At 48.6% G+C, this 18,965-nt stretch overlaps 1 protein-coding gene across 2 annotated transcripts; it reads left to right on the plus strand.

The window, feature by feature from the left end:
- Positions 1–1,053: 1,053 nt before the first annotated feature.
- Positions 1,054–18,647, plus strand: CACFD1 (calcium channel flower domain containing 1). Of its 2 annotated transcripts, XR_005222552.2 has the most exons (6): positions 1,067–1,461; positions 7,943–8,015; positions 9,044–9,169; positions 11,061–11,168; positions 12,972–13,286; positions 18,619–18,647. XR_005222552.2 is itself a non-coding variant. In XM_007061018.4 (5 exons), the coding sequence occupies exons 1-5, from the start codon at positions 1,338–1,340 to the stop codon at positions 13,063–13,065; spliced, it is 525 nt and encodes a 174-aa protein (XP_007061080.1). In that variant the 5' UTR covers positions 1,054–1,337; the 3' UTR covers positions 13,066–18,647. The 2 variants fall into 2 exon arrangements, 1 of the variants encoding a protein (XP_007061080.1); XM_007061018.4 differs by having other exon boundaries at positions 1,054–1,461; positions 12,972–18,647.
- Positions 18,648–18,965: the final 318 nt, after the last annotated feature.

The following is an 18,965-nucleotide window of genomic DNA, read 5'->3' on the forward strand; positions in this document are numbered from 1 at the left end:
AGGAGCAGGGGCCTTAAGAAAAACTCCAAATATTGTGAGATGCCTGATAGAATCGTGAGAGTTGTCAACGCCACATTTAAAAGGTGCTTTTGTCCTGTCTCGAATGTGAATGGGAAGATTTCCAGGAAGACAAGAGATTTGGAAAGCCTCGTTGAAACACACAGCAAAATCCCTTTTCACAAGAGGGGGGAACACTTTTAGAACTGCCCCATAAACTTAAATCCTAACTGAGGGACTCTCTTTCCAAATGACTGAGATTTGGCAGCTCTGGAAATCACTGAACACTAACTGCCAGAGAGAAGAGAGGTGGGGTGAAGGGTGGAGTGGGAGTTTCCCTGAATCCCTGCCAAACCAATCCCTTCTAATCAGCCTTAGCTCAGTACGTTTTTTGTTTGCATATACAGACCTCCGTCATGTCTTGTACCTATTCACTTGGTCTGACAGACCTGGATCCTGCCCTCGCACACTGGCCACCTTGGCAGCATGTCCTAGTAGTTAGCGCAGGGCACTAGGAGTCAGGATTCCTGGTCCTGCTTCTGGCTTTACCACTGACATATTCTGTGTAACCTTAGGCAAGTCCGTTCACCTCTCTGATGAAGCAAAAGTGCAGAGACATGCACAAGAATGAAACACGCGAGTGGAGAAGACAGAGTTCGCCAGAGTTGCTGAACCCGCATGGAAGCAGGAGCTCATGCCCGTGGGAGAGGTGTGGGGTGGGGGGGTCTGAACACAGGACATCAAGGAACGCCTGTGTTCCCATACTGGCTATTAGAAACGCGCCCTCTGTGGTTCAGGGCGAGTTGAAAGACGCTTTTTAAACGCAAGATAGCAGCCCGTCTGCACCCAGGCGCTTGCGTTGGTGCACACAGGCAGCCTCACAGGCATGCTTTGGCACGTGCACTCGCCGAGGTGCATACACGTACATGCACCAGTGCGCACACACACACCCCTCTGGCCACCCCTGCTCAGCCAGAGGCTGCGCCTGGCTGGGGCCAGGCAGGGCCCTGCCCACTCTAGCTGTGTCATGAGAGGGTGACATCAGCGTCCTCCCTCTCGGAAGGGAGGGGACCCATCATGCAGCACGCAGGGAGCCAGGGAAACTGCTGCTGCTGGGGACAGAGGCTCTCCATTGTCAGCAAGAACAGAGCAGCTGTCAGGGGCCAGGCTGGCTCCATGGGGCGGTGGTGAGGGGCCCCGCCGCAGGACGGGTGTCAGGAGCTGTCACTGACTCTTCTGGGTGTTTGTGTGTGTGTGTGGGGGGGGAAGGGGGGTCCCCTTCTGCTGTGGCTCAGGTGCAAAGGGGGGGCTGCCTCTAGCCCCTGAGGAGGGGCCACACAATGAGCTCCCAGGAGGATCAGTTCCAACAAGCAACCCCTGCCCCGGCTGCCTCCTCGGCGGACGATGGCATGACCTGGTGGTACAAGTGGCTGTGCAGGATCGCCGGTGTCATCGGGGGCGTGTGTAAGTAGCCCTAAGGTCCTGCTTGCCGGGTGCCTCTGGAATAACCTCCAGGGATGGGCCGTCCTGGGTCAGCTGTGCTGGCCTGCGCCCGCCTGCCAGTGACTGGCGATGAAGGTCCGAGCAGCAATTATCTGTCTGTCTGTCTGATCACAGCCAGGCAAAGATCCAGAAGCACATTGTCTAGGTGCGGGAATCGGAGTGATTTTAACCGGCGCCTACGTTGTGCACGCTTTCATTGTTTGACCCGCCTGGGCCTCATTGTGAAGCACTTTGGGATCCTGGTGGAGGAACGTCATTCTCCGTATAAATTATTACGCTTGTGCCAAATTGTGACGTTTCCCCTTCAGGTGGAATGCCCTGGGAGGCAATGGAAACAGGGTGTGAGGCCCCGATCCTGAAACGTGTAGTAGGCAGATGGATGGTACTTGGACTTGAATGGGGATCTGTATGGGCAAAGCAATCCGCGTGCAGTTTGCAGGCTCAGGGGTTGGTTCGTTGTTGTTATTGACCATTCGATGCTTATATATATCCACTTTTTCTTTTCCTTGCTGATCTGCTGGTTTCATAGTGGTTTTGTGTACGTGTGTGTTTGCTTCTGTTATTACTAACCCCTGAATAGAGACCCCAAAAGGATAATATTGGGCCTTTTTTTTTTTTTAATAAGGGATTTTATCTTTGAAACAAACAGAAGGGAGATGGAACAAAGCAGGAGAACTGTGCTGGCTTGTTAAATACTTGCCCCTGAAATTAACAATCTCCCATGGAAAGAGTCAAGGCAGTTCCACCAGGGATCATTGGGTCATATTGGGTTGTGCTGCTCCGTGGTTTGACAAGATGAATAGATCTTAAAGCCAGAAGGGACGGTTACGATCACCGCGTCTGGCCTCCTGCCTGGCGCAGGCCAGAGAATTCCACCGGCTGCCTGTTCCTGCATCAAGCCCATCACTTCTGGGGAAGTGAGAGCGTGTCTCTGAGAAAGCACCCACTTTTGATTTGTTCAGTGTGTGCTGGAACATTTCATCCATTCCCTTTCTCTGTCTCCGCCTCCTCGGTTGGCTCTTGTTCTGTGTCGGCGCAGGTGGCAGGTTTGCTTCAGTTCCTTTTGTTCGTCTATGTAGAACGTGTTTGTTAACCTGAGGGTGTGCCGGGCTGGGGCTTCAGAACATGCTGCACAGCTGAGGCACGTTGGCAGCTGCATTTCTGGTGTGGTGAAAGGATGTAACAGAGTTGCTCCTACTGGGTGAAATTCACCTGAGTGCACAGCGCTTCTTGCAAGGCCCTCCGTACCTTGCATAAAGTTAGGAAATTTGCTGAAGAGTCTCCCCAGGGCTGGGAGATGGAATCTACCCCACAGGTTATGAGTGCTGCGAGAGCTACCTGGAGACTTCCACTCCAGCCTCTGTAATTTCAGTGCAGCATACAGTCCTTGGCGAGGTGGGGTTTTTAGCAAGGGATGGTTGGGGGCCACAGAAATGCTCTGGGCTGAGGATGCAGAGCTGAAGGGGACAGCTGGTATGTGCCACGGGCAGCATTGCCAACTTCAAGCTTTAAAAAATCACCAGTGTGCTTTAAAAGTCATGAAATTGGGGAAAAAAGACATTTGGGTTCTTTTTCTTTACCTTCTGGCTTCTGAGCATTTAGGGCACACTCGGGTAACATTTCCAGCTTTTCTCTGCAACCAGGAGCACTTGAAATGTACTTGGTTTAAAAACATGAAAGCTGAGAGTCTCACCTATTCACATGATTCCAGGTGCTGGGGCTGTCCAACAAACGTCAGATTTGGCAAGAGTTGTGGTCAGCCTCTTGTGGTCAGTAACAGTATTGCAAACAAACCAGGAAGGCTGGAAAATCCGTGTATACACCTGGTAGTTTCTTCTCCTTGTGATTTTGCCAAGCAGGGAAAAAATATGCCGAGCGACGCTTGGGCAAGTAGGGTTAATGATAGGTAACCGAAGGGACAATTCTCTGAATCCCAAAGTTCTCTGAATCCCAATGCCAAAGTTAATGGCAGGTAACAGAAGGGAAAATTCTCTGAATCTCACATACTAACAACAATGTCTTTTCAAAGAGCTTCATATCAGGGAAGCAAAATAACAGAAGGCAGTTTCCCAGAGTGCAGGGAAACAACACAATTTGCTACAAGATTCTAGCCTTTGTGGGTCACTGAGAAATGGAACCAATTTATTCGTATTTTAGTTGATTGTATCCAGGCTGCTAAAAGGAGAGTTTGTTCATACAATGCCAGATTCATTCAAATGCAAAAGGGGTTTGTATTGTAATGGTTTCAAATGCTAGCATAAGGAGATTCAGCCCCAGTGAAGCTGTGACTGCTGATACCTGAACTTGGCCCAAAATGTATTAGAGACAGAACTGTCTGTTGGTTGGAGCAGGTGACTGGGGCTCAGGAAAGATGTGGACAAATTGGAGAGAGTCCAGAGAAGAGCAACAAAAATGATGAAAGGTCTAGAAAACATGACCTATGAGAGAAGATTGGAAATATGGGGTTTGTTTAGTTTGGAGAAGAGAAGACTGAGAGGGGACGTAATGATAGTTTTCAAGACCATAAAAGGTTGTTACAAGGAAGAGGGAGAAAATTGTTCTCCGTAACCTCTGAGGATAGGACAAGAAGCAATTGGCTTAAATTGCAGCAAGGGTAGTTTAGGTTGGACATTAGGAAAAGGTTCCTAACTGTCAGGATGGTTAAGCACTGGAATAATTGCCTAGGGAGATTGTGGAATCACCATCATTGGAGATTTTTAAGAGCAGGTTGGACAAACACCTGTCAGGGATGGTCTAGATAATATTTAGTTCTGCCATGAGTGCAGGGGACTGGACTAGATGACCTTTCGAGGACCCTTCCAGTCCTATGATTCTATGAATTATAGAGGAGTGAATTCTTCTGCTCAGAGTTCATTTTAGCTCCACGTTCTCTGGGTGCTCTTTTGCCATTCAGCAAATTAGTTAATTGACTAAGCACCAGACCTGTCCGTCTTCCACACCACAAATCCCAGCAGACGTTTTCATAATTGAAAAGCTGTCCGTGGCCTAGAACTGGAAAAGAAATCTCGGCTGACAGCTCTTTGTTCCCCCTTGGCATCGACAAGAGTGAAAGAACAGTTTGGTCACTGGTGCTGGTACACTGAGGGCTAAAACAACCTCTTGCTTAGCTGAGAGTCGTACAGAGGCATTCTGCAGTCAGGTTTGTTTTGGGGGTGGGTCCTCATAACAAAGAACTCCCAAATCATAATTGTTTTTTAAATGTATTCCAAGAAGTTATTAGCCCTGGTGTCTAGGCCAAATTTGTGCTCGGATTATAGCATTCTGCCCTCTAAATTCTCTCTGTGCTTTCAGATGAATGTGGGAGCTTTCTAAATTTCCTGTCCTACACTGTTGTGTAGTGTTGCTGTGAGTGGTGAATATCAGCTGCTATGTTCCACCCCAGAGGAAGCTGTGTTTCTGTGGTGGGTGAAGTGATCCCTGTATATAACTGGTCTATCGGTTTGAAAGTGCCTGCGGATGACAGATGCTATGTGACTGTTAAGTGGTTCCTACTTATGATAATCATGCACTTTCTTGTGGGCAGCGTGAGTGCCTGAGGCTCTGGGTTTAACTGCCCACCTCCCCTGCTCACAATCTGGTGCTTTTATCTGCTAAGATGTATCAAGGACAAGCAGTAGAGCTGTCTATGCCCTGTCCTTGTGCCAGCAGCTGGTTCCACTAGCCCTGCCTGGAGCTCTGGTTGCAGTGGGAGCGCACACATGTCTCATCAGCAGATAGTTTAGGAAGATTAGAATAAGTCATCTCCTGAACCCTGAGGGCTGTTTCCATTTCCTGTTAGTGCATGTATCCTTAGGGGATAGGGCACTGTACTGAGCCTCAGAAGACCCGGGTGCTGGACCTGGCTCTGCCACTGGTTTGTTGAGTGACCTTGGGGAAATCACTCCACTGCTCTGCGCCTCAGTTTCCCCATCTGTGAAATGGGGATAATGATACCTCCATTGTAAAGCAGCACTAGATAAGAGTTGTTATTATTTCTCCTTTGTCTTTTCTTCTCCCTGGCTGACCTCTCGCACTGAGTCTTCATTATCTTTGGAATGTGTTAGTCTCCTTGAAATACCCCTAACGGACCCTTTTAGAAAATCGTACTGCTTAGTGTTTCCCAAAGGGTGGGCTCCAACGGCAGAGCACAGGAAGTCCTGAGTTCTCATTGTGATACTGACTCACTGGGTGAGTTTGGGCAAGTCAATTTGCCATCCTGTGCCTCAGTTTCCCCATATGTGGAAGGTGCTAATTATACTGGGTTGTGAGTGTTCATTAATGATTGCTTTAAAAACTCCCCCACATTGCTCTCTGTTTTCTAAGATGAGGTACAACCACACGAGACACACCACAGGCAGGGCAATGACCCCTGTGGACTCTCACCTATGGAAATCCTTAACGCTGAGTAGGTCACAGCTTTCAAATACAGAGAGACACCAAAAGAAAAGGAGTACTTGTGGCACCTTAGCGACTAACCAATTTATTTGAGCATAAGCTTTCGTGAGCCACAGCTCACTTCATCGGATGCATAAAGTGGAAAATACAGTGAGGAGATTTATATACACACAGACCATGAAAAAATGTGTGTTTATCATATACATTGTAAGGAGAGTGATCACTTAAGATGAGCTATTACCAGCAGGAGAGTGGGGTGGGGGGAGAGAAAACCTTTTGAAGTGATAATCAAGGTGGGCCATTTCCAGCACATTTCCAGGAGTTAACAAGAACGTCTGAGGAACAGTTGGGGGGGGGGGGGGGGGGGGGGGAAGGGAGGGAGGGGAGGAATAAACAAGGGGAAATAGTTTTACTTTGTATAGTGACTCAACCACTCCCAGTCTCTATTCAAGCCTAAGTTAATTGTATCCAATTTGCAAATTAATTCCAATTCAGCAGTCTCTCCTTGGACTCTGTTTTTGAAGTTTTTTTGTTGAAGAATAGTCACTTTTAGGTCAGAAATCGAGTGACCAGAGAGATTGAAGTGTTCTCCGACTGGTTTATGAATGTTATAATTCTTGACGTCTGATTTGTGTCCATTTATTCTTTTACATAGAGACTGTCCAGTTTGACCAATGTACATGGCAGAGGGGCATTTGCTGGCACATGATGGCATATATCACATTGGTAGATGTGCAGGTGAACGAGCCTCTGATAGTGTGGCTGATGTTATTAGGCCCTATGATGATGTCCCCTGAATAGATATGTGGGTACAATTGGCACCGGGCTTTGTTGCAAGGATAGGTTCCTGGGTTAGTGGTTCTGTTGTGTGGTTGCTATGAGAGACACCTGTCATTTGCATTGCATGGGCTACAAAAACCAGCAGCCTCTATACTAACCTTTAGAGACCCTATTTTAGTTGGAGTTTTGTTTAGTGTCATTATTTCTTATTGAGCCAGCCGCTGATTCTGTCCTACACACAGGCCATGTAGCCCCTCCTCCACACCTGGGCTCTGGTTACCCTGGGCATAAAGGTAGCCTCTTATTGTTAATTGAGGAGACTGGCTGTATCAAATGCAGGTGACGTTTTGCAAGTTTAATGAGCTGCTAGGTAAATGCATGCACTATGGGCTCACAAACTGCCCGCCGGCTCCTTTTCTTGCATTACATACTCAAGGCCTCGTGGGTTATTTTGAGGCTTGTTTTGTCAAACAACTGCTTCCATATCTGCAGAAAGAGGGCCAGGTTCTGCTCTGGGTTCCACTCATGTCTGTCCAGAGTATCTCCAGATAAGTCCCTCCGACTCCAGAGGAGTCACTCTGAATTTACAGCGCTGTAGATGAGAGAGGAATTTGGCCCATTTGTCAGTTCTTGTTTCTGCCTTCAGTTTGTTGCAGACTGCAGCTATTTTTTCATTTCAAAGTAGCTTGTTGTTTACCTCGGGGCCAGTTACACATGACTCGAGATTCTTCAGCAAATAAAAACAGAGGCTCCCTTAAAATGACTTAATTTAAAAGCAAACACACTGGGGTTCTGTGCAACCCTGAACGTCCATAGAAACACAAGCCTGAAGGACGAGTGTCCTAAGCCAAAGGCACCCCGTGTTCTTGTCTTAGCCAAATTGGGAGCAGAGCCTATCTCCTACATCCCAATCATTCTGGCCATTATCTGTCCCCTTCAGTGTGGATTGATATACGTAGTTGTTATTCATATCATAGTAGTGGCTAGAGGTGGCAATTGAAATCAGGGCCCTATTGTGCTAGATGTTGTACATACAAGTAATGGGAGATAATCCCTGACCTAGGGAGTTTAATACAGACTGAAGAGGGAAAGCACAGGTGCAGAGACTTGCCCAAGGTCACGCAGCTGGTCAGTGACCGAGCCAGGATTCGAACCCAGATCTCCTACCTGCTAGGTTAGTGCTCTGTCCACTAGATCACACTGCCACCTCTGTGTGCTTCGTGGTTTATTTTTCACATGAATTAAAATCAATCTCTTTGCTTTTAAGCTTGTGCACTTGCCGGCCTTTGGAACTGCGTGACCATCAACCCCCTGAACATAGCGGCTGGGGTGTGGATGATGTAAGTACGCTTGTTCTTCCCTCTTTGCCCCAGCGCTGCTGGTCTCCACTTTTGAATCACCATTTAGCAGCGGCAGGTGGTAGAGCTGCGCTTTGTGGGCAAATAACTCTGCGCTCGCATTTTGTAATGGCTGCCTACCTGCAAGAGATCACTGTCTGTCTCATGGGACGTGAGGGTCTCGCCCTCGCTGACGTGTGAGGCAGCTGGGGTTGGCCTAGTGTACTGATCTTCCCCGGTCTTGCCGTCTGCAACTATCCGGAGACTCTTATCCAGAATAAAACGGGCATCCTGCATGCAAATAAGCGGGGTCCCTTCCTGAAGTGCCATTGGCTGCAGATGTCATACAGGCTTCTACGTCTGCCGCCACAAAGCTTGTGCGCAAATCCTGGCGATCACCAGCAAGGCTTCGGGCCAGATATGGCTTGAAGTAGCTGCCATGGTGACCTAAACTGCCCAAGTGATACGTGGGGAGTAGGCAGTAAAGCAGTGTAATCTGCCACTCATGGAGGGGATGTGCAGCAGGAGATTAATAGGAGAGCGTAAGGTCAAGTGTGTGCTGATTGGGCCTTTTCACCCAGTTTGGACCAACCTTTGCTCTACATGTAACTTACGCCCCCATTTACATTGCTGCTGAGCTAGGCTTTCAGGGCATGAGTCTCGGTTGTGCTAGAGTCTCATGCTCCATTCAACTGAGGGGTGGCGTTGTCTCTAACTTACCCTGCCTAGCTTGTTCTCCAGGGTCATTCCCCTTCCTCAGGATTGCTGGAGCGCACTACACTGGCTCCATGCCACCCTGGGGGTCCCTGTCTGAAAGGGGGAGTCCCACGTGGCCAGTTCAACGGGACTGTTGGCCACTGGAGCGGAGGAGGAGGCAGAATCTGGCCCCATGTAATAAAATCTCTCTGACTGTTAAGAATCGGAGCTGTTCGGATCATTGACAGATGTGTGAATGGGACCCCGACCGTGAGACTCGAGTTCCCTCTCCGGAGCATGCTGATGGCTTAACCCTCTTTTGCTTTGTTTTGAAGGTTAAATGCCTTTATCCTGTTTCTGTGTGAAGCTCCATTCTGTTGCCAGTTTATCGAATTTGCAAACGCGGTGTCTGCGCGGGCGGATAAACTGCGGCCCTGGCAAAAAGCTGCCTTCTACTGTGGGTAAGGACTGATGGCTCGCTCCAGCTATGGGCCGGAGAGGGGGCAGGCAAAGGCGAGGCTGGCAGAGGGGTTGGACGGGCGGTTTAGTGGACTTTGGCCCTGATTGGTGGGTTTGGTGGCCTGTGATATACAGACGAGAGGATCTGGTGGTCCCTTTCGGCCTTGAACGCTAGGGATACGTCTAGACTGCACCTGGAAGCAGCCTCCCGGCCCAGGCAGACAGACTTGTGCTAGCTTCGCTCGAACTCGCACACTAAGAAGAGCAGTGTAGAGGTTGCAGCCCTTCCAGCGGCTCAGGCTAGCCCCCTGAGCTTGGACCAGGGGGTCACGCAGGCTTGGACTTGGGTGGCTAGCCAGAGCCATTGTCCCTATTGTGCTGGGTGTTGGACAGAACCAGGAAAAAGAAAAGGAGGACTTGTGGCACCTTAGAGACTAACCAATTTATTTGAGCATAAGCTTTCGTGAGTTACAGCTCACTTCATGGGATGTGAACCAGGAAATAGACCATCCCTGCCCTGGAGGATTTGAAATTACACCAGTCTCAGGGAGGTCATAATCAGGCCCTTGAGCTTTTCAGTCTGTGAACCTCAGGCACATTAAGGGCAAAGCCCTGAGGAAGGGGCTCTGCATAGCCGCGCCAGCCCAGGGAAGGGACTGTGCTCACAATTTCGGCCCTGCTTTCCCCTTGCTTCCAGGGGGAAATAGTCTGAGCAGCAGCTGGTCACTGCCCACCCTGTGCCAGCCCAGCTGCACTGGCTGGCCTGTGGGTGGAGGAGCCACGGTTCAGCCCAACCCTGTGAGGAGGGTGCTGTGCTGGATTCAGCAGGAATCAAGGCAGAATCTGGCCCTTAGCGGAGAGGTCAGTCCAGGTGTCACAGAGAGCATGTGCATTGCTTCCAGGGGATGGAAGAGTGCAGCCACTCCCAGCTGGTAGGAACTGGGGCCTGCATTGGGTAGGGGTCTACTGCAATCGCGGAGAAATCACAGTTTTCATGGGTTGGCCATGGCATAAATAGCAAATTTCACGGATATGGTACTCAAAAAAAGTGTGATTTCTTCGCAGCGTTTCTCAAACTAGGGGCCCGGACCCCAAACGGGGGTTGCAAGCCTGTTGGGGGTTGCGGTATGGCCACCCTCACTTTTCCACTGCTACTGGTGGGTGGCATTGACTTCAGAGCTGGGCACCGGGCAGCAGCCGCCACTTGCTGCTCTGCCTTCCCAGCTGAGCGGCTGGAGACCAGATTTCACGGTCCATGACATGATTTTCATGGCTGTGAATTTAGTAGACCCCTGATTATGGGTCTGAGTTTGAATCTTCGCGTGAGCCATAGGCTTAAAGCGTGAATAAGAGAATAAAATCGAAAGAAGACTTGTCTGGGTTAAAGGTGTAGTGACCCTGGAAATACCAGCTCTATCTTATGTAAGGCTTAGGAACTAGAGAAAGCATGATTCATTGGACATCATGTGCAGGGCGTAGCCCTTAGCCTGCCTTTTCTGTCTTTGGTGAAGGTCCAGTAACCGGCAGTACTTAACTTGTTTGCTGTAGCGTAGAAGAAGTTAGGCTTTCAGAAGTTCGTTTGTCAGAGCTTTTTCCTTACCCCTTTGGAGTTACACCCTGACAGGCAGGAGCCTCCCGGGCCTGGATCTGATGTGAGTATTTTGGGCAGTACTCGTAGCTGTATTGCTGTTGGGATATAGAAGACAAGTGTGCACTGACGTTGTGGGTGAAATGAACACTAAGCGGCCTTTGAACTAATAAAGAAATATGTGTGTGTGCTAACTGAGTCATGGGAACTCTGTGTAAACTTCCAAGGGAAGTAATTTCCAACAGGGGCATAGAGGGGAGCCCCATGGGGATTGTTTCGTGGCTGACGTTGTTTCTCTCCCCCAGGATGGCCGTGTTTCCAGTCATTCTCAGTCTGACGCTGACCACGTTACTGGGAAATGCTATTGCTTTTGCAACAGGAGTGCTGTACGGCTTGTCGGCGCTTGGCAAAAAGTAAGGAAGAAAGCGCTTTATGTCACGTGCAGTACAGCGGGGAGGCTGGCCCTGCGACCCTGGCTCTCTGCAGCAGAGCCATTTGGCCTTCAGCGGGGCTGGTGGGAGGCTGGGCAGTCAGCGTAGTGAGACTGGGGCCTGCGTGGGTGGTATTTAAATATACCTGCAGTAGTCGAGGTTCGTGCAAACAGTTTGTGTGGCAGGATTTGGGGGCTAAGAGTGTTTCATGGAGAGCATATCTTTAGAAAGTGAACATCTTTCTGAGCACACTAGGAGAGCCAGGGTCAGAGCATCCTTGTAATGGGGTACATTCACTGCTGGGGCGCCTCTTTGGGGCTGGGGATTAGTTCTCGCTGTGTCTGGTGCCATTTTCCATAGGTTTCTCGCACTGTTGCCTCTCTCTCTCTCTCTGAGACTTGGGGTGCTCCCTCTTCGTGACTCAGCCCTCTGGTCGGATCACGATTTAGTCCTCCCCTTCCAGGGGGTCAAAGTCCCACTGGACAGGCTGTCTGTGGGCCCTGTCAGGCAGTCTTCCAGTCCAAGCCCAGGCCCAGTGGCTCGTAGGGGAACCGCCTGCTACTTTTGAGTTCCAGCCCAGGGACTCTGTTTCTTGCAACCATGGTCTGCTCAAACTCAGACGGTTCCTGTTTCCCTGAGCTCCTTCCTCCCTCACTTCTCTGTCTCCGGGCCCACCTCTGGGTTTGCCAGCTTGAGCTTCCTACACTCCCTGTGGCTCCTTGCCAGTCTCTGTAGTCCAGTGTGGGATCCCAGGGCTTACTTTCCCCCTACGACACCTCCTTGTCCCTAGACAACTCCCGTTCTCTGTAGGGAGTGACTGCACAGCTGCTCCCTGCAGCCTCCTCTTGTGCTCAACTTCCTGGCTTTGTAAAAGCCTAGCCGGGCTTCATCTTCAGCTAGGCTTTGTCCAGCCCTGGCGCTCCTCCTGGTGCAGCTTACAATGTTAATTGGCCCTTTTTAACCTTCTCAGGCTTTGTGTGGGGCGGACACCCCCGTCACAGCCCTAAATTCACATGGTGGGAGCTTTCAATATACCAATAAAGAATTTTCCCAGCATGTAAAGGGACCTTTTCAGGTTTGGAATCTTGTGGGTGTGTTTAAAAATCTCCTTGCCTCACCATGCTTTATATTATTAAAGCAGAATTTTGCCCCTCTGATTTTCTTTTATGCTGTTCGTTTGCTTTCTGCAACCCAAAGGAAATTCCCGTTAGCTTCACTTTAACATTTCTGGTTAGTTTCATTTTCTAGCGCTAAGCCGGCATTTGGGCTGCAAACGCTGCTGCAGAACATTTACAACCCCATGCAAAAACACGTTTTCACTGGCATTAAATGAAAATCACAGCTGAGAGCAGTTCTCAGGGGCCCAGGCTCTAGAAACCTTTGCCTTTTGTTGTTTACAAAACTTCAGTTGTGGAGTTAAATTGCCCTGGCTGAGATGACGGCAAATCCCAGCCCAAAAGCCAGATCTATTCAGATGGGGTTAGATTCTGCAACTGATCAGGTCAATAGTAAAACCCCACCCACTGATTCCAGTGGGAGCAAACCCAAGTGCCTAAGGAGCCAGTAACGGGCTGTTCCTTTCATTCCCAATCCTCCTCACCTGCCTGTCGTACCTTGTTGACTGTTGAGTTTTTCACTGTAGTTATTATTTACTCTTTGGACTCGGGTAGCACCAAGAGGCCCCACTCTGGATCAGGGCTGCCTTGTGCTAGGCACTGCACGCACATAGAGGACAGTCTGGCCTCCAAATAGCTTATCTTCTAATGCTGTCCCTTCTCTCTGCAGAGGGGATGCCATTTCCTATGCAAGAATCCAGCAACAGCAGAAGCAAGCGGATGAGGAGAAGCTAACGGGGACTCTGGAGGGGCAGGCGCTGTAGAATTCCCTCCTGGGTAAACCTCCTTTGGAGCCACTTCCTGCCGACACTGAGACTTTAAAAACATAGTGGAAATCCATTCTGACATGAATCTGATCACTCTTCTATCAATTCCTTGGTGAACTTTCCAAACACTGCAGCAACTAGAATTCCAAGGGGCAGGAGGCGACACCTTGCCTTCCAAAATAACCTTGAAAGAGCCTCAGATGAAGGCGTCTCAGTCTGTGAGTATTGCACATTGCAACTGGAAGACTTTGCAGGTTTCACTGGGAGGAAGCCTCCTGTGTGATTAGCTGCCCTGCCCAGCCCAGGTTATACCCAGCACCAAAGATCTGAAAATTCCTTTTTGCCACCAGGTGCGTGTGACTTAAATCTCAGCTGACTCTTCAAGTGCTGCTCGACGAAGCCGATAGTATGTACCCATTCCTCAGCAAGGTCCCTGGTTCACCATGGGGGATCGTGATGCACAGTGGGGTTTTTGCTGGAGAACATGTAGCGGGCCACGATTTCACTTGGGGGCTAGTCTGGGAATTGCCTGAGAAGAGATGGAAGATGTACCAATCACGGAAGCTCAGGAGTCCTGCAATATGGATACCTGGCTTCTGAAAGTGAATTAGGAACACTGGGCAAGCTCTTACCCTCCCAACTGAGATGCTTTCCCCCCTTTCCAGAGTGCACTATGGGGCCAGTTCCTGGTCCCACTGAAGTGATTGGGAGGCTGCCCATTGGCTCCGACAGGGTTAAAGTCTGGCTTTTTGTGCATTACAAGTCTTTAGTGGTGCTCTGTGGTACAGATTTTTAAGGGTGTACTATGCTAATCTAGGGTTTAATGATATACAACAATGCAGATGCCTGAATGGATTGTGTTAGGAACTAATTGATCCTTGGTGTTGCTTTATTTTAGGATTTTAGATTAGGGGCAGTTAGGTCAGGAATTACTGCCATGTAGCAAAACACCTTTGAGAGCACAAAAGTAACTTAAGACAATAACAAACCTGCCAGAGACCTGATCGAAAGCCCACAGAAGTTAATGGAGACACTCTCACGATCTTGAATGGATTTTGGATCAGGTCTTAATGCATGTAAAGCACAACCTCCACATCCCTCTGAGTATAGCTGCAGGCAGCAGCTGCATTGTACAGAGGTCTTGAACCAGATCAGCTCCTCAGTTTGTCTCCGTAGGGATTTTTTTTCCCCCTGTTACCACTCACCCTTTCACTGGAGGAAAAGGGGAGTAAGAATTTCTTTCCCTTATCAGAAATGAGGGTAACATTCCTTGAGCTGAGCAGGATTTTGCTAGTCCTGCCCATTTAAACTGTGACTTACGTTAACTGGTATGAAGGAAGGTCCCTTGCTCAGGTGCCGAGATTCTGATTTGGAATCTTAAACCTCCTTAGGTGCTCTTGCTCCTACTGCCTCTCCACGCAGAGCCGGTACCTATGGATGTGGGACATATTCTTTTTTTCTGTCCCGCAACAATATGAGCATTTAGGCTCATGCCAAAAAGCAGGTGGCTTTCAGCCACCCATATTGTTGCTGTGCGGGCAGGTGGCACGCTTTTCCCTGCAACGTTGAGATGCCTCAGATCTGGGAAGCGTTCGACGCTCCATCCTCCTGGTAAAGTTTGCTTAGGATTCTTGAAGATGAACCAACTCACTTTATACTGTGGAATTTGTGGCCTGCTCTCCTAATGTTCTAACACACACGCACACGCACACCCCTGCCCTATCATCATGTGTCGCTGAGAGGGTAGCCTGGCAGGCTCTAGTGCTTTTGCACAGTGAGGTGCATTCATTGCATCCAGCAGTGTGGACGCTGACAGCCCACTCCAGCTCATATTGTTCTCCCCTAGTTAACTTTTCTATCCCAAGTTGCTGCTACTTTAAAGAGGCTGTGCTTGTAAATGGACCCTCTGACTAGTCCAGCTAGACGCTACATACTGTTTACAGCTGTTGCCTCCAACAGCGTGCTTTGTGACCGTTTGATTTCCTTTTAAACTGGGAAAGTAAAGGCCTCATCCTGTCCTGGAGCCACCAGACAAAGCGCAGAGAAAAAGAACATTACTTCTAACCTGGTGCCTTGGAACTCTAGCCCAGATTCTGCACTCTGAGTAATCCAGATTAATTCCACTGAGCTCAGCGGATGACTCTGGAGTTACACTGGTTTAGCTGAGAGCAAAATGTGGCTCTTAGCTCGCAGAAGAAAAAGGCAACATAATAGCTTTGGGGTTTTAACAGGCTATAACTGTACACGGCACTTGAGAAGTCTTTACACATCCTACAGATGTAACCAAATGAATTCAATTGTTTGTCACTTCCTGTTTTACCCTTTTGCTGTGCACTGTTAAACTGCTGCCGGGTGCTACCCCAGAGGTGGCTACATTTTAGAGCAGGGCTTGAGGATTCTCGGTGGTGCAGTTTTGGGATCTTCCTGACAGGAAAAAAAATAAAAGGCTCTTTCGTAATTAACATACATCATACCCACTTTCTACTTGGGCACACAGGCTCCGATCCTGCTCCCATTCAGCTCAGTGGTGAAACTCCCATTGACATCTGTGGTGCAGGATCAAATCCACATTCACCACTTTTGTACTGGGTGGACTACACAAGGCACTTCTTCCATACAACAGGCTACATAAACGGTGCCCTAATCGCATGCTCCGTTTGATTCTCTTCTGGAGGGTATGGATCATTCTCAAAGTCCAGTTCCCTCTATTCTCAACCCTGACCCCTACACTCTGTTCTGATCATAGGTTTACATTGAATTTATTGTTTTGTTTTACTCTGTTGCTTTTTGTTCTGGTTGGGAACAGGAAGAATAATTTATTTTGGGGTATTTAAGTACTTCTGCTGGGACTGTTCTCATGGGACATAGAAGGAAACACTATTTAACAGAGGACAGTGTTTCGCCATAGTTCAAGGGCCTGTTTTGTTTAATTTCAGGTCTCTCTCTGGGCAAAGAGCGGAGCCCTAGCTACTGTAAGAAAATGCTCTGAACTACTATTTCAGCCTTTAGAGTGAGGTGCTCTTTATTACACACTCAGGAAAGGGATTCACCAATCAGATGACCTGTCGCCTTCCAGCTGCAGTCAGCGTGTGACATGATCTTTTTACGTTGTGTTCACAGTATGGCTGAACAATCCAGTTCAGATACCGTTGTGGCTAGCACAGACCCTATAGTCACTGAGGTCAATGGCAAAACTTCCACTGACCTCAGTGGGATCAGGGTTGGGCCCTGGCTTGTGGGAAAATCAGACTGCCGGTTTTATTTTGCTGGAAGGCATGAGTGTGTGTATTGTAGGGTGAGCTGATGGTACCTCCTAAGGTTATCGGGGCCAAAGCCTCAGCGGGTGCAAATTGGTGTCACTCCATTAAAGTCAAAGGAGCTTTGCAGATTTACACCAGCCGAGAATCTAGCACAGGGTTTATTGCACAGTCAGACAGACAGACTCACAGACACGCATGCGTCCCTGCAGCTCAGTCTTCAGCAGCTATTTTGTCGTCCCCTCTCCCTAGGCTCTTAGTGCCTCCATCGCTTTACATCACACTCTGTGACTTGTCAACCCAGATGCTACTGAGTTTAATAAAGGGTCCGATCCCATGTTTGAGCCACCAGCTCTGTGTTCGAGGCACGTTACTGTACATGGATCTTCCTGCACATGGAGCATTGACTTTCCGGGGTGTTTGTGTTACGAGGTAGCACGGCACCCTGGATAACTTGTACCACTAATGTCAGTGGGCCCTTCATGGCATGGATACCATACAGTGATTCTGTGTTTAAAGGATACCTCAGAATAAAACTGGTGGTGGAACCTGTCATGTGACAGCAGCCCTGTCCTTTGAGCAGTCTGGACAGTGTCCCTATGCAATATCTTTACTAGATTTTAAAAAAAAAAAGTGTAATGTCCCACTGAGTAAATGGGACACTTGCACCATTGATTTCAATGGGGTTTGGTGAAGTTAGAGTCGCATGCAATAGAAGGATATCGCAGAGTAAAGCACACAGTTGCTGGCATAAATTAGTGGTGATTGCTTTGTTCTGTGAGTAGTAGCCTTAATAAAAGGAAATTAAAAGCAACGCAGATGCGATAGAATAACACTGAGTCTAATCTACACCCACAGAAGTAAGCCAGTGAAGGGGCAAGGTCCTTCATTCACCATGCTGTGCCTAGACTCCTGTCAGTACGGGGTTTTCAGAAGGCCCCTGTTACAAAAACATCCAAGCGCCTTTTGACCTCTGAAGTATTTACTAAGATTGGCCAGCTTGCATGGTCTGATCTTGCTTCCATTGGTGTCAATGGCAAAACTACCCCAGACCTCGGTAGGAAGTCTCATGAGATCATCCTGAGCTCTGAGCCCCAGTGTCTGGGGTCAGGCCCCAATTCAGCAAAGCACTTAGGCATGTGCTTAGGTCCCACTGACTTCAATGAGCCTTAAGAACAGGCTCCGAGTTAAGCACATGAATTGGAGCCATAAGGAGGTTTCTGTAAGGATGGAGTACAAGTCTTTGGCCAGAATTTTCAAGTGTCCACTAAATTTGGGTGTCTCGAGACACCTAGGACCTGATTTCCAGAGGTGCTGAGAACCCACAGATCTCACTGACTTCAGGACCAGCATGGGGCACCCAAAATTAGTGGATCCTTCAGGAAACTTGGGCTTTAAAGCCCAAGCCCCTCTTCGTGCTGCAGATGACCCTGTGATGGTTGTTATCATGGTTGTAGACTTCAGCAGGCTGACAACCCTCCTTCCTGCTGAATTCTGTGTTAGACATGCCACATAAAGGGCTTTTAGGAGCAGCAGCAGTAAACACAGTTGTAGTTAGCCTGGCTCTGATCCTAGCATGGATAAGCAATTACTTTTGGGGGTGTAGATAAAACCCTGAAGATAACATTATGAATACAGTAGTGAGTAGATCCATTCCCAGTGCTGGGTGGTTATTAATAGTACTTGCTGAGCGCTGTCAGCGGGTTGGGAGTTGTACAAGCATAGATGAAGTTCCAGTACCTGCCCCAGGGAGTGCACAGTCTCAGTCCAACCCTGACACTAACCCTTCAGACACTGGTGATGTGTAGGCTGAAGGCCCACACTTCAAGGGGTCTTTACAGACAAGGAACCTCTGTGTTCTGTGTGCGCTAGGTCATGCTGGAAAGGCCTCTCGGGAGAGAACTGACCAGAGGGAAGGAGGTTGTATAATGTGCAAATTACAGAGAGATGGGAATTCATTGGCTACAAAGAGCTTGGCATTGCAAATGAACGATACATAGGTACTGGGTGCAAATGTGCACACCACCACCAGACACAGTGCTGTCTGGGCAATTCTCGTTCCCAAAGTGCATTTGCACGGCATAAGCAAAGTTACTAATCTCTCATCTATTTTATTCATAAAAGGTGACACCACTGTATTTGCAAGCTCCATTTTCATCTGGGACAATTTTACACTGGGCATTAAAGGGAAGAATTGAAGCTTCATTTATACTGTGTACCCAGGCCTTGCTGCTCTAAAAGGTGGCGAGTGCTGGTTTTGTAAGACTAATTACTTGATTCTTTGTGTATGCAGTGAATAAAAGACCATTCTACCTCCGGAAAGAGCCACTGTGATTTCTGAGACTTTGAACTTAATAGAAGAACGTGGACCAACGTGGGTATAAAGGAAAAGAAGCTACACTCAAAGAATAAAGTTCTCATCATAGAGAACAACCCACCATCCTTCCCAGGTTTATACTCAGGCAGAACTCCCTTAGGCCAAACTCTGAGGTTCTTGCTCTGGCCTCAATCGCTCTTGACTCAGGCAAAATGCCCACTGGCTTCCATGAGCGTTTCAGAGACTTCAGGATTTGGTCCGTATGCATTTGAGATGGAAGAAGTCTTGGGCAGGACTTCCAAAGGTGCTGAGCATCTGTGACT

This window comes from Chelonia mydas, chromosome 16, assembly GCF_015237465.2.
Source record: "Chelonia mydas isolate rCheMyd1 chromosome 16, rCheMyd1.pri.v2, whole genome shotgun sequence".
Taxonomy (NCBI): domain Eukaryota; kingdom Metazoa; phylum Chordata; order Testudines; family Cheloniidae; genus Chelonia; species Chelonia mydas.

Bases quoted from the DNA above. Each gene is read 5' to 3' on its own strand.
- CACFD1 (XM_007061018.4), top strand. From the start codon at position 1,338: ATGAGCTCCCAGGAGGATCAGTTCCAACAAGCAACCCCTGCCCCGGCT. The intron at 1,462-7,942 runs GTAAGTAGCCCT...TTTGCTTTTAAG, and splicing joins CGGTGTCATCGGGGGCGTGT to CTTGTGCACTTGCCGGCCTT. The intron at 8,016-9,043 runs GTAAGTACGCTT...TTTGTTTTGAAG, and splicing joins GCGGCTGGGGTGTGGATGAT to GTTAAATGCCTTTATCCTGT.